Raw genomic sequence first — 15,643 nt, 5'->3', positions numbered from 1 at the left:
ACAGGTTGGGAACCTCTGGTATATTATATTTAGCTTAATACCCTAGGAAACTTCTACAAATGTAATTTTTGTACTTTTTGAAATATCTATTACAAGCCCTATTCCCTGGTGAAGTTGGATTTGTAATAAATATTTTGGAAAGATGACATTTAAAAAGTAAATTTGGCCCTACCAGAAGTCCCTGGAAGCTAAGTCTGCATTTTGCTCTTTGCCTTCTGCCAGCCAGTAAGTAGCATTTCAATGGACATGAATGAGGTCTGAACTTGCTCCGAGTACAAAGGCAAAAGTCCTTGGGTCTGGGAGTTGTGGATGTGCCCTTGACAAGATGGCCTGTGGGATAGGCCCAAGGACTTGATTGGGTTTAAAGAGGCCTAACCTTTCACAGGGAGATGCAGCTAACACCCAGGCCTGCACCCATCTTTTGTTCCTTTAGCTTACCGGCCTCCATTACAGTGTTGGATCCTGCTGGATTTTCAAGACCTGCTTGTCAGGTCTGTTAAGGTTTTTCATATGACATTGGGGGCACACTTTCAAGGAGGGCAACAGAATAGCAAAACAATTTGTGCGTGTACACTGTCTGCGTGTTAAAAGGTCACCTTTGTCCCACCATTCTTCTGTTTCTGAGTCTGTTAGGGATGCAGGGGTTGCCTAAAAGTGGATTTTAGAATTAGATGTGGGAGGACACCAGGAGCACCATAATACAATCCCCACACACATACCAGCCCCCAGAGCCTGAATTTGATGTGGTCGAAGACTTTGGCCATCTTAAAAATGCCCTAAGTGGGTAGGGTTAGCCCATGAAACCTTTATCAGATTGGGTAGGGAGTCTGCAAAAGTCATTTCCATCCACTAGTCAGTGGCAGGCATAAATGTGGCATCTCCATTCACCCTTTTTAAAACACTCCTGGAAATGTGGAAGATCAGAAGAGGTATGAACCTGCTGTCTGAGACCTGAGAAGAGCCCAGAAGGCTACAGTCCCCCTCTTGTGCCAAGGACAAAGAAGTGGACTCCAAGGGTCATACACTTAGGGCCTGATTCTAACTTTGGAGGACGGTGTTAAACCGTCCCAAAAGTGGCGGATATACCACCTACCGTATTACGAGTCCATTATATCCTATGGAACTCGTAATACGGTAGGTGGTATATCCGCCACTTTTGGGACGGTTTAACACCGTCCTCCAAAGTTAGAATCAGGCCCTTAGTATTCTGCTAATCCTACAGGGACACAACAAGCTATGAGAGGCCTTTTCCTGCAACTACCCAGCGGACCAGTTGCAACTGGCCCTGGACTACAACCTCATGTTAGCCTCTCTCTGCCACCATGTGAGACTCAACGTGCTTCCCCTGGGGTCCTTGCGGGCTTTAAAAGTGTACTCCTGTGGTGGACTGGGACTTAAAGGACTAAAGTCAGAAGATAAAATTCTTGATCAGGACAAACCTGGTTAGTGTATCCGACTGCCGCGCCATGGTGTTCGGGGTCAAATTATGCCTAGGTCATGTACCTCTGTGACCACTGACTAGCATTGGCACTCTGTGCTTCTTGGCATTATTTCTACTTAAAATTTAAAAACTTTTTAGCTCCAGTTTTTCTTAGTGGATTGTTGTCATTGTGGCATCATTTTTGTTTATTGAGTTTCACTCTATCTTTCTAAATCATTTTGGGATGATTATTGTTTTGCATTTCAACTTTATTATTGTTTTAGTACTGCATAATTACTTTACACATTGCCTCCAAGTTAAGCCTGTCTTCTCTGTGTCACAGCTACCAGCCGGTTGAGCTTAGGTTCATTTAGTGACTTTAATGGATCACCCTCACAAAGACTTGTGATGGGTGCATGCAACTATTAACCCAATTTCTTACACAGCTCAAACGGATAAAACATTTTTATAAACACTGCACACGGGGCCAGGGTCATGCCAGATATACTGCAAATGCAATCTGGTCACCTTGCAGTTGCTGATTGGAGTTTTCAAATATTTAAAAGAGGAGATTATTTTTTCCTGTTAATATAAATATGGAACTTTGTGGACTGGAGGAAGTAAACATTTTTGAACCAGGATACAAAAACTACAAATAAGTAAATGTAATAGTAACAGAGTTTGAATAAATATTATTAGTTTGTCATGTAATCATTTTAAGCCACCAGTATGGCTCAGTGTGGTGAACACTTAACACTGACAGCTGTGGAGTTATTGTAGGAAAGTACCATCTTGCATGGCATGTTACCCCCATATTTCACTGTATATATGTTGTTTTAGTGTATGTGTCACTGGGACCCTGCCAGCCAGGGCCCCAGTGCTCATAAGTGTGCCCTGTATGTGTTCCCTGTGTGATGACTAACTGTCTCACTGAGGCTCTGCTAACCAGAACCTCAGTGGTTATGCTCTCCAAATTGTCACTAACAGGCTAGTGACCAATTTCACCAATTCACATTGGCATACTGGAACACCCTTATAATTCCCTAGTATATGGTACTGAGGTACCCAGGGTATTGGGGTTCCAGGAGATCCCTATGGGCTGCAGCATTTCTTCTGCCACCCATAGGGAGCTCTGACAATTCTTACACAGGCCTGCCACTGCAGCCTGAGTGAAATAACGTCCATGTTATTTCACAGCCATTTACCACTGCACTTAAGTAACTTATAAATCACCTATATGTCTAACCTTCACCTGGTGAAGGTTGGGTGCTAAGTTACTTAGTGTGTGGGCACCCTGGCACTAGCCAAGGTGCCCCCACATCGTTCAGTGCAAATTCCCCGGACTTTGTGGGTGCGGGGACACCATTTCACGTGTGCACTATACATAGGTCACTACCTATGTATAGCGTCACAATGGTAACTCAGAACATGGCCATGTAACATGTCTAAGATTATGGAATTGTCACCCCAATGCCATTCTGGCATTGGGGAGACAATCCCATGATCCCCCGAGTCTCTAGCACAAACCTGGGTACTGCCAAACTACCTTTCCCGGGGTTTCACTGCAGCTGCTGCTGCTGCCAACCCCTCAGACAGGTTTCTGCCCTCCTGGGGTCCAGCCAGGCTTGGCCCAGGAAGGCAGAACAAAGGACTTCCTCAGAGAGAGGGTGTTACACCCTCTCCCTTTGGAAAAAGGTGTCAGGGCTGGGGAGGAGTAGCCTCCCCCAGCCTCTGGAAATGCTTTGATGGGCACAGATGGTGCCCATCTCTGCATAAGTAAGTCTACACCGGTTCAGGGATCCCCCAGCCCTGCTCTGGCGTGAAACTGGTCAAAGGAAAGGGGAGTGACCACTCCCCTGACCTGCACCTCCCAGGGGAGGTGCCCAGAGCTCCTCCAGTGTGCGTCAGACCTCTGCCATCTTGGAAACAGAGGTGCTGCTGGCACACTGGACTGCTCTGAGTGGCCAGTGCCAGTAGGTGACGTCAGAGACTCCTTCTGATAGGCTCTTACCTGTGTTGCTAGCCTATCTTCCTTCCTAGGTAGCCAAACCTCCTTTTCTGGCTATTTAGGGTCTCTGCTTTGGGGAATTCTTTAGATAATGAATGCAAGAGCTCATCAGAGTTCCTCTGCATCTCTCTCTTCACCTTCTGCCAAAGTATCGACCGCTGACTGCTCAGGACGCCTGCAAAACCACAACAAAGTAGCAAAGACGACTACTGCAACCTTGTATCGCTGATCCTGCCGCTTTCTCACCTGTTTCCTGGTGCTGCATGCTCTGGGGGTAGCCTGCCTCCTTTCTGCACCAGGAGCTCTGAAGAAATCTCCCGTGGGATGACGGAATCCTCCCCCTGCAACCGCAGGCAACAAAAGACTGCATCACCGGTCCTCTGGGTCCCCTCTCAGCACGACGAGCGTGGTCCCTGGAACTCAGCAACTCTGTCCAAGTGACTCCCACAGTCCAGTGACTCTTCAGTCCAAGTTTGGTGGAGGTAAGTCCTTGCCTCCCCACGCTAGACTGCATTGCTGGGTACCGCGTGATTTGCAGCTGCTCCGGCTCCTGTGCACTCTTCCAGGATTTCCTTCGTGCACAGCCAAGCCTGGGTCCCCGACACTCTAACCTGCAGTGCACAACCTTCTGAGTTGTCCTCCGGCGTCGTGGGACTCCCTTTTGTGTCTTCGGGTGAGCTCCGGTTCACTCCTCTTCCAAGTGCCTGTTCTGGTACTTCGGCGGGTGCTGCCTGCTTCTGTGAGGGCTCCCTGACTTGCTGGGTGCCCCCTCTGTCTCCTGATCCAAGTGGCGACATCCTGGTCCCTCCTGGGCCACAGCAGCATCCAAAAACCCTAACCGCGACCCTTGCAGCTAGCAAAGGCTTGTTTGCGGTCTTTCTGCGTGGGACCACCTCTGCAAGCTTCTTCACGACGTGGGATATCCATCCTCCAAAGGGGAAGTTCCTAGTCCTCTTCGTTCTTGCAGAATCCACAGCTTCTACCATCCGGTGGCATCTCCTTTGCACCCTCAGCTGGCATTTCCTGGGCATCTGCCCACTCTCGACTTTGTCGCGACTCTTGGACTTGGCCCCCTTGTTCCACAGGTACCCTTGTCCGGAAATCCACTTTGGTTGCTTTGCTGGTGTTGGTCTTCCTTGCAGAATTCCCCTATCGCGACTTCTGTGCTCTCTGGGGAATATAGGTGCACTTTACACCTACTTTTCAGGGTCTTAGGGTGGGCTATTTTTCTAACCCTCACTGTTTTCCTACAGCCCCAGCAACCCTCTACAAGCTCACATAGGTTTGGGGTCCATTCGTGGTTCGCATTCCACTTTTGAAGTATATGGTTTGTGTTGCCCCTATACCTATGTGCTCCTATTGCAATTCACTGTAACTTTACATTGCTTGCATTACTTCCTTTTGCTATTACTGCATATTTTTGGTATTGTGTACATATATCTTGTGTATATTTGGCATGCTCATACTGAGGGTACTCACTGAGATACTTTTGGCATTTTGTCATAAAAATAAAGTACCTTTATTTTTAGTATATCTGTGTATTGTGTTTTCTTATGATATTGTGCATATGACACCAGTGGTATAGTAGGAGCTTTGCATGTCTTCTAGTTCAGCCTAAGCTGCTCTGCTATAGCTACCTTCTATCAGCCTAAGCTGCTAGAAACACCTCTTCTACACTAATAAGGGATAACCGGACCTGGTACAGAGTGTAAGTACCCATTGGTACCCACTACAAGCCAGGCCAGCCTCCTACAGTTATGGAGGACATGAGTTTGATTATCATAATTTTAATTATAGTAGCACTTATTATTTATTGTGCTTAGTAATGAAGACCTGTGGTTTGAAGTGATGTATTAAAAACAAATTACTATTATAAATATGTTTTACTTCACTCTTCACACATAAACTCACAAATTTTCCACCTAGAGTGACATATATATACTATATAAATATGTAAAATACATTTCGATCTGTAAGGCTGGTTTGTGAGAGACACCTGTGCTTATCGAGGCCCTACAATTACACATAGTTTTGCCCCCGAATTGAGAACACGAACTAGAAAACATAACTCGGATGGGCAAAATAAATGAGGCACACCTTTTATAATAAGATATTTTATATATCGGTTTATTTTCTGCACAGGGAATCACAATGGGCCTATTCACAAACTGCATTTTGTTGTACGTTTAGCAGTACAGCATTAGTACTACTAACATACTACAAAATGCTACTCACTTACCTACATGCAGAGGTCAATGCCTTCACCCCTCCTCCCGTTTTTATGTGCAGAGAGGTCTGCCACAGCTGTAGATATCTCTACACTTGTATGTATACGTTTTAGTAGCAAATGTAGAAGGAACCGGGTACAGGAGGTGGAGAGGGAAGGGACACTCACCACTAAAGGTGATATGTTTTGGAGGAGAATAGACGGGTTGGGGAGGGCTATGGAGGGAAATGCACCCATCCTGAAAAGAGTAAGACCATGGCTATTCTCAAACTGTACCAGCCAATAAGCATTGGCAAAGCCAGTAAGATTCACCTATGCAAGATCTATTGGCTTTGTCAATTTGTTTTGACAAATTGCACAGCAGAGCGGGATACTGTGCAACATGGTTTAAAAAAAGTGCTCTGACATGATCAGCATTGACTGCATCATAGCGATATTATGGCCCTCATTCTGACCCTGGCGGTCTTTGACCGCCAGGGCGGAGGACCGCGGGAGCACCGCCGACAGGCCGGCGGTGCTCCAATGGGGATTCCGACCGCGGCGGTAAAGCCGCGGTCGGACCGGCACCACTGGCGGGCTCCCGCCAGTGTACCGCCGCCCCATTGAATCCTCCACGGCGGCGCAGCTTGCTGCACCGCCGCGGGGATTCCGACCCCCCCTACCGCCATCCAGATCCCGGCGGTCCGACCGCTGGGATCCGGATGGCGGTAGGGGGGGTCGCGGGGCCCCTGGGGGCCCCTGCAGTGCCCATGCCACCGGCATGGGCATTGCAGGGGCCCCCGTAAGAGGGCCCCTACATGTATTTCACTGTCTGCTGCGCAGACAGTGAAATACGCGACGGGTGCAACTGCACCCGTCGCACAGCTTCCACTCCGCCGGCTCGATTCCGAGCCGGCTTCATCGTGGAAGCCTCTTTCCCGCTGGGCTGGCGGGCGGTCTGAAGGCGACCGCCCGCCAGCCCAGCGGGAAAGTCAGAATTACCGCCGCGGTCTTTCGACCGCGGAACGGTAATCTGACGGCGGGACTTTGGCGGGCGGCCTCCGCCGCCCGCCAAGGTCAGAATGAGGGCCTATGTTCTTTACTTTCAGCCATGTTCCATAGCAATCTGCAACACGTCAACATGTCTAAAAAAAATTGACAAAGCTAATAGATTTTACATAGGCAAAACCTATTTTTTTTGCCAGTTCTTGTTATTAATGAGGCAGCACTTATTTCCAATCTGCCAGCAGGACACTATCATTTAGCGGTCAGTTGCTTTTTGTCCACACCCTTTGAGGTGTTTTTATAAGCATTTCATGATACACAGCTCCAACGGCACCCGTACTTTCTCCACTCTGTCCTTATTTACTGTTTTATTAAAATAGCTGCCAATAAAACCTGCCACCTCCAATTTATTTTGCACAGGTTAATTGATGTTGAAATCTGGAGTCATTAGGAAAACATTTAATGAGTTATGTTTGCAAATGTAAATCTGATGAAGCACAGAGGTGGCTTAACATACTACAAACCCTTTTCCTAGGAAGAAAGGATACCAGTGGGTTAACTTCTTACATGTCCAAGCTGTGGACCGCTTTCATTCCTTCTGGCCTAAAGTTAAAAAAAAGAAAAGCGGTAAGACCAAGCCAGCATTGACCGCATCATAGTGCTTTTTTCCCTTAAGCCATGATACACAGTGTAGGGAAAGCAACACGAGGGAGGAAGAATCAGGAGTGTCAGACAAAAGACAGTGGAGGGAAGGTATAGGCTGGGGGACAATGGACAGCTTGTTTACAAAGAAAAAAAGTAGCTCCAGCAATGAAAGCAGCGGATGGAAAAAAAAAGTAGCTCCAGGAATGAAAGCAGCGGATGAACACTCCAAAAGGAAGAGGTACTTGGTCCATGCTCCAGAGAAAACACTAACACATGAAAGGAGATGAAGACAGACAAGAAGCCAACAGGAAATCACCTGCATTAATCAATGGAAAGCTAGGAAATGAGAGTGACAAGAAAACCAACAAGCAAGAGCTGTGCAGGCGAAAGCTAAAGAGGACCCAAAACAGTAGTCAATGTACTTAGAGATAGAAGACATCCAGCACCACACATGGGCACCTAATGGTACTACAACACACTGTCAGTATCATTATTCAAATTAGCATAATCAGGGAACATATGAGACCAAATTCTAGTATTAAAACCATCAGAATTACTTTAAGATTATTTTTGGATTACTCCTAATTGACCATAAAATAACAGTAGAATACATGGGGCCAGATCAACCTACACCTATAGTAGGCACCCTTGCACAAACCAGAACAAAAGTTCACTGAAGCTTGTACTTCAAATATCCATCCAACCCTTGAGGGGTTATCTCTCATGTGTCCCACCCTACCTAGGGTGGGGACACCAACAGATGTTGGGGGGAGGCTGCGCTGCTCCTGCAGCTCCCCCTGTCTCCTAGTACTCCTTTGGTGGTGGCCCCATCTCCCTGGTACCACCACAGGCCTTTTGGGGGCTCAAACAGCAGCCCCCTGCCCCGCAAAGCATGCTGGGGCGGCCGCATAATTGATGAGCGGCTCTCCCGCTGCGCTGGGGAGAGCCGCTGTGCCCTTCTCTTCTTGCCTTTCCTCCTGGGGGTGCCGGTCCCACCCAGACACCCCCGCACCACAGAGAGGATCCCTCGTTGGAGGGCGGCCCAGGGAGCCAACCCCTGGCCGCCCCCGCCGGCTCCCCGCACGGCCAGCACCTCCGGGTGCTGCCGCGGGAGCCGGCCTGCTGCATTGGAGTCTGCCCGCTCCAGCGGGCAGACACATGGATGCTTGCGGCCGGACGGGCCACGCAGGGGGAGTGCAGCAGCACTCCCCCTTCTTCCTTGCGTCTTCGGGCCCTGGGATAAGGGCCGGGGCCCCTCCTCCTCGTACGGGGAGCGCGACGGCACTCCCCGAAGTCATCCTCTTCTCGGGCCCCGGGATGGGGTCGGGGCCCCTCTTCTCTTCGGTGGGGAGCGCGAAGGCGCTCCCCCAGGCCCTCTTCTGCTCGGGCCCCGGGATGGGGTCCGGAGCCCCTGCTGGCCACTTTCACGGGGAGCGCGACGGCACTCCCCGACTTCCGCTGTGGCTGGGGGTGCGTGACGGCGCACCCCCACTCCTGCCTCTTCACGGGGCCCCGGGATGGGGTCCGGGGCCCCATTTGGCCCTCTTCACGGGGAGCGCTGTTGCGCTCCCCGACTTTCCTTCTGCTGGGGGGGGCGCGACGGCGCCCCCCCCATTCCTCATTCCTTCACGGGGAGCGCGACAGCGCTCCCCGGCTTGTCTTCGCCGCCGGGGGCCCCGGGATGGGGTCCGGGGTCCCTTCCCACAGCGGCAGGTGGGTGCGCGACGGCGCCCCCCCCATTTGATAAGAAAAAAATGAACCAGGCTTCATGGGGCCCCGGGATGGGGTCCGGGGCCCCTTCCTCTTCTGCGAGGGGGTTGCGATGGCACCTCCCTTGCTCCACTTCCTCCTGAGCAGCCCCCAGGCCCTGGCCCACCCTGGGGGCACAGTCTCAAGCAGCTGCGGAGCTCCACGCGCTTCGTAGCTGCTTTCCCAAAGGTCAAAGGTTGCCATCCTTTGTCCTGTGATATCTCGGGCCCCCAAGGGCCGATTTTCATTATTCTTGTGTCGTTCCGCTCCTGGTGACAAGCCCTTGCCACCAGGAGCACTCTCCTTAGGCCTCCTGGCCTGGAAGGATCCCAGATCATCAGGAAGCCAGCCCCACTGACTCCCTGCGCCAATCTTTCCTCTGGGTTCCCTCTTTTCCTTCTGGGCAGCATGCTCTCCTTGCGCTAGCCCAGTCCTTCCCCCAACTAGTCCTCTGGGGGCTAAGGGGGCCAGCTTGCCTGGCCCTGGCATTCGCCTCGCTGGCCTGGAATCCTTCAGGGGCAGAGTCCCTGCCCCAAGGGCAGTCAGGAGGTTCTTCCTTCCAGTTGTCCATGACGCCCGTCTGCAGTCCCAGTGTCCAGCAGTGAAGCACAGCCAAGAGAGAGAGCTCTCCCCTTTGCAGGACCTTTTAAGTGGGGGCAGAAGTGTCCAGCAGGTCTGCACCTCTGGCCTATCCAGATGTGCCACATCACTTCCTTGCCCCCGTCCCCTCCTTCTTGCACAGTCTTCTGGGATGGCTCAAGATGGCATCCTCCAGGAGTTAGTTGCCACATGTGCTCTGAAAGTCTCCACCCCTCCTCCCTGACATTCCTCGCAGGGCTTCTCCAGCCTGCTCCTGGCACGGAATGACAGCTGGCTGATTGATGCAAGGCCCTGCTCCAACAACTGGACAGAGCAGTAATTGGCCCTAATCCTGAGCTGAGGCAGAGAAAGATGACATCCCTGGATGACCCACAAGTTGTACAACTATGCTCCTGTAACCTACTGCATCATTCTTTTCTTACAGGTTACAGGGTACTTTGGTGTGACTCTGGTCTCGGTGGACCCCAGAGAACTGGAGTTGCACCCTAGGCCCTCCTTTCCCATTGACATTCAATGGAGTATCCCCCCAATGCAAATATCTTAAGCACCCTGACATTGGCATTGAACTGGGTGTCCCTACAGTGAAAACACAGTAAGCACACTGACTCTCCCTCACATGTATACACCCCTCTCATGAGACCTACTCCAGGTCACCACCCACTCTGCATAGTTCCTCCTGCACCAGGACTACCTAAGCGCAGTTCTTGGGCTGCGTACACTAGGAATCCTCCTCCCACAGCCCTCACATGGGTGCACATCCATGCGCACACATCATCACATGTAACCTGCCCGGGGCCTCCTGCCCTTGCTGCGCCACAGCAGCCTTTCCTTAGCACGGCGACACCAGCGGTAAACACGCGCAGTCCATTTTACCATGTGTTTATTGTGCGGGAGTCACCTCATAGGAGGCTTCCTCACAGTAAACAGTCAAAAACCAGGTGGTCAAAATCGAAAAATCAGGGCAGACCTGATGGTCAGAAACGTCCTCTAACACTGTGGGATAGTTTTACAGAGTTTTGTTTACTCCATTAATGGTGGTGGACCAGCAAATGTGAATCAGATAGCTGCAATGCCACCACATATGGTGGAGTTAACTCTGAACTTCCTGCAGTTAGCTAACTCCAAGGTCCCATCCAAGTTGCTCACAGAGACTTTGCAATTTCCTGGGGATACTTCATAACCATACTCCTTTACATTAGGTTGCAAATGATGTCAATGTTCCGAAAGGTATGAACATACATAAATATATAAGCACATTTCTGTAGGAAGTGGTCTTCAAACTTTTTGATGCCGGGACCCCCTCTTAAAAAAAATGTGGGTGTAAGGACCCCCTCCTGATAAAAATGTCTAGAACCTGGTACTCCTCATCATCAACAATAATAAACATCCCCATTTCGCACAGCAAATCATTTTTACTGTGAGAAAATAATACTGAACAGTGTTTAGCAAACCAAAGATCAGTGAGTGTGGGGCGTGGTCAAGGGTTTGGCTAAAAACAAAGGTCATAATTTATGAGGAATTGACGTGGGGCAGCACCGCAACTCTTCTTGCTACACTGCCCCACGCCAATACAAAAGGGCAGGAATGGACCGTATTTATGAAATACTGTGCATTTCTGTCCTTTCCCCTTGTGCTGGCGCACAATTGTTGCCTAGTACCAACATAGGCAGGATTGTATTTGTGCAGGAAGGGGCAGCTTCCTGCGCAAAAACAATCCAGAAAGGCATTGTACCTCTTTCTACATGTGCGGCAGAATGCAACACATACGGAACGAGAAAAAAACAAGGAGAAATTTAAACATTTCTCCTCATTACGCCTGCTCTGGTGAAGCATAAGGTTTTGGCACTGCTCCAGTTTACGTGATTTTGTAAATCTGGGGCAGCGTCAAAATCCATCTGGGTTGCATGGGAACACCTACCACTACACCCGTGGAACGCCTTCTTGACGCAAAGAAAGGCAATGCAGCGGCTTGCGCTGCTTTGCCTTACTCCATATCTACAAGGCCATTCAATGCCACTCAGGGTGGCTTTGCGTCACCTCATAGGTATGATTGAGAGGCTTGTGTCGCTGGAGAATCAAAAAAGTGATGCTCCAGCAGCACAAGCCTCTCATAAATAAACCCAAAATATTCTCTAAATTTTTTTAAGTCTTTCACCGCCAGGTAGCTACATATAAAATAATAGACAGCTGAAATGAAAAATAAATAAAATAAAGTTCTTACTCATTGGGAAATGCACTGTAGTGCATTATGAAACCTCTATTAGTTTATGCACTGCAGAGGTCTGTGTTTAACCGGAGAGCAACAGAACTAAATCTTTGTTAGTACAGTTGAGAATAGTGACTTGTGTATTTTTTGTGCCATGATGTCACAGTCTGTGACAAAAAGCACTGTGAATATATAAAAAGGCATTATTTTATACTTGCATTGCACACAGTATAATATAGGCCACTACAAAAAGGTTTATTATAAAACTGTGCTTCCAAAATGTGGATTTAAGTAATATCAGAGCATATGCAATACCTTTTTTTTAATAGCTGTCCCTTCAACACCTCCAGATAAGTGAGCTGTGTAAATACAATTACAATTACACGCATGCACTTCACAGCTCAGTTGTTAACTCTTCGCACTACCCCTAAAAAAAAAAAAAATGTTTGTCCTCACAATGCTTTGATCATTTAAAGCTGCTCCCAAGCACCCTTTACATTTGCAAATCAGCTCGCAGAGCACATTTGCTTTTCATTCAGGAAGCAGAAGCCCTGGGCTGAAAGTCTCCTTAGCTGTCTGTACAGCTTTCACAGCACAGGAGACTCAAATTAAAGTTCAGCTAAGGCATTTTAAGGATCAGCTGGGGGAATGTGCGACCCCCTTTCCAGGTCTCCACGGCCCCCCTGGGGGTCCCGACCCCCAGATTGAAGACCTCTGCTGTAGAGCAAACCTAGCTTTGGTGCAATGGAACACTCTTGTCGTTGTGCACGGAATCACTCAACACCACAATGAAATGCTCAATTAAATCATTAGTGACATTGTCAATGACATCACTAACATCAGAATTACATAATGCATTACATCATGCGCAGGATCACTAAAGATATCATTCATATGTAGTACTTGATCAAACAACAAATACTTAGTAGGGAATTTCCTAAACCAACCCATCAAAGGCCATTCTTATTTTCATAGGATAAAAAGACAAATTAACATGTGATTCAGAATTTAATGTACCTTCACATAGGAAAAATTACATTTCATAGCAAAGTGTCTATAGTGTGCAGGATACCACAATACTTTATTTGCTTAGTGCTCCAAGGAAAAGGAGTATTTTTTAAAAGAAAAATACACTTCAAACAGTGGCGATTAAAAAGCAAAATTTCTCCTTTATCTTAATAAAATGTGTAACCCAAAATCTTAAAACAAGAACATGTTTCAGATAAAAATTATTTGAATTATAATTTGGGTTCAGACAATCATGTATTAAAGTGCCTTCAGCACACCACATTGTTTTGGATGCTATTCTAAAATTATTCTAAACAAATAATGAAGGACAGAACTGGCAACCTTGTTAAGTACATTTGAAAACGGGAAGACAATATGCCATTTCTAAAGATACACAAGTTTGAGACTTCCTGACTGACTTTCTAGGGAAGTGTTGAGGGTCATACGTTAAGTGGGGGGAAGGAATAAGCTGAAAAGAACAGGGGGGGCTTTGTGAGTAATGTGACTGCCTCCACATAGGAGGCTTTCCATTTTAATGAGTATCCATTGAGACAAAGTTAAGGGGATAGTCAGCTGGGTCAACCACATTTCCTACATGAAGACATGGTTGAAATTGGTACCTAACTGTTAGGAAAGTGGATAATTGCTGGACCAGTGTGGGTGAATCCATGTTTTAGGGCATTTTTAGGGTATTTGTTGGTTTACGTGGATAGCTGCTAATAATTGTGGAGAGTGAGGAAGACGTCTCTGGGATTTGGTAATGTAACCAGTCATCGATCTCTAGCAGGAGGGCAGAGTATGAACACAATGCAAGGCAGCCCCCGTGGAGCCAGTACCCTTCAGGGAGGGCCCTGGAGTACTAATGCCAGTATTTCTGTGTGTCGGGGCCAACCTTAGTGAAACTATACGCCCGTCACGAGATTTTGCAGTGGGAGGTTGTCCCACCACCTTGCATTAGGTGGAGAGCTGGAGTTTGTGGTGGGTGGTGGAGTGTAGAGCAAAGGTATAACTATTTCTCTTAAGTGGGCTTGGGAAGACTGGAGAAGGTGTTAGGGGGTAAGAGAAGACAACAGGGTGGTTAAGATTGGGGGTAACTGTGCAGCAGTCAGAGGAGTGCTTACAACAGACCAGAGGAGGGGGTCAGTAGCAGTGCGGAATAAGGCACTGGTGTTACACTGACCAAGTCTACATGACACTGCACCCTCCCACTTTGTCTGCCAAGTGTATGTAAAAGCCTCATACAGGACTAAAATGAAGGATGTCTAGGATTATTTTTCGGGCTGAAGGGATTCAGACACTCACACATAATTATTAATTAATGACGAAGCTATAGATCATAAAAGTGATAGCGTGAGAGTTCTTCTAGTTCCATCAAGCAATAATAACTGGGAGAGGTACAGCGAAGAAAGCTGAGCAGAGTCTTTTCTTACAGCCGAGGGTATTTACAGCCCTGACATACATGCACCCTGCAAGAAGTAAGCGCATCGGTGATATTCCACGGGGCTACAAGTTCAGTGCACTACTGTGCTCAGACGGATTACCTGTGCCCATGTTGAATATTACAGTCATTAACATTATCTTACCGGCAAAGTTTTTGGTGAAGACCAGTGTGACTAGCAGTATGGGGATGATAACCGTGCCAATGGTGACCACACGGTCGAAGGGCAGCTCGAGCTTTATCTGCACCATTAGGGCTGCCAGGGAGCCTGCCCTGTCGTCCTGCTGCCCGGGCATGATCAGCTCCTTCAACTTCTCGCCGGCTAGCAGAGCAGTAGCCATGTCTGTGTGGTTGTCAATGATATGTTGCATAAGCGATTACAGCGCCTCGTTTCTTTCAGGAATGTATATAGCGCAGCTTGAGCCGAGGAAGGGCGAACTCCAGCCTGCTGAAATAAACAGTACAAGCAACATTTAGACAACAGAAACACAGCTCTTCGTGCTGGCTCTACCGCAATAGCTAGCGCCAACGGCAAGCTGGCAGCTTTGCAGAATGGATGGGGTTCACTTATTAGACAGTAATAATCTAACAGTGCTTGGAAATTTCCTCCGGCACATTTCACAGCACTGCAAATTATAGGCAATAGACGGTTGCAGGTAACTTCCGCAGAGCGAGGTTACCTGGTTTCCTTTCCCACGATTTTAAGAGGCTGGTAGACAATTTTTTTTTTTTAGAGTCAAAAAACAATAACTGCAATGTCTGCTTCCAGCCATGGAAGCACCACACCTTAACCCCTTTATGATGTTTTCATTTTTGCTCAAAACCCTGCTTCTATGTCTGAATGGTTATGGGCGGGATTTTCCAATTACTAAATCTTCAAGGTCGAAGGCAATAGCAACACTTCAAAAAGACAGCAAAAATCATTGAGGCTTGGCGGGGGGGTGAGCGCGGGAGTCGGACCTTCTGATATATGGTCCGAAGGGAGGCAAACGAGGTCCCACCTGGATCTGGTTGCGCGGCAAGGGCAGTGAGCTCTTGAGCGGTGCCCCGTCGCACTGCACGCTGCGCCAGCGGAGAGTGCCTGCCTGCATCTCCTTGCCTCCCAGACGCAGAACGAGATGGACCGGCCCATCCAAGGCAGCCTCCGCCGGCTCCAGCTCTTTGTCACAGTCCAACTGATTGGACACCGCTGAATCCCCTTGTTTCCATGTGCTACCACCGTGGTTAATGAGCGGCAAAACCTCTCAAGTGACACACTGGCAGAACCCGAAGCCTTTCCTCAAAGAAGGATTTATAGCTACCGGCTTTCCCTTTTCAGTACCCTTTCAGTAAATGGTCGTTCCCTGCACACCTACTTT

The 15,643-nt window shown here is 48.5% G+C and overlaps 1 protein-coding gene across 1 annotated transcript in view; it reads right to left on the bottom strand.

The window, feature by feature from the left end:
• PANX2 (pannexin 2) overlaps nucleotides 1-15,401 on the bottom strand; it is a 106,931-nt gene extending 91,530 nt beyond the window's left edge. The window contains exons 1-2 of the mRNA XM_069229631.1: nucleotides 15,287-15,401; nucleotides 14,431-14,733 (exon numbers count right to left, since the gene is read on the bottom strand). Of these exons, the coding sequence (XP_069085732.1) occupies nucleotides 14,431-14,656 (226 nt within the window). The 5' untranslated portion in view covers nucleotides 14,657-14,733; nucleotides 15,287-15,401. The remainder of the gene's footprint in view (nucleotides 1-14,430; nucleotides 14,734-15,286) is intronic.
• Nucleotides 15,402-15,643: the final 242 nt, after the last annotated feature.

This window comes from Pleurodeles waltl, chromosome 4_1 (assembly GCF_031143425.1).
Source record: "Pleurodeles waltl isolate 20211129_DDA chromosome 4_1, aPleWal1.hap1.20221129, whole genome shotgun sequence".
Lineage (NCBI taxonomy): Eukaryota > Metazoa > Chordata > Amphibia > Caudata > Salamandridae > Pleurodeles > Pleurodeles waltl.
Note: the sequence above shows the minus strand (reverse complement) of the source record. Positions and strands in the feature narration are given on the sequence as shown.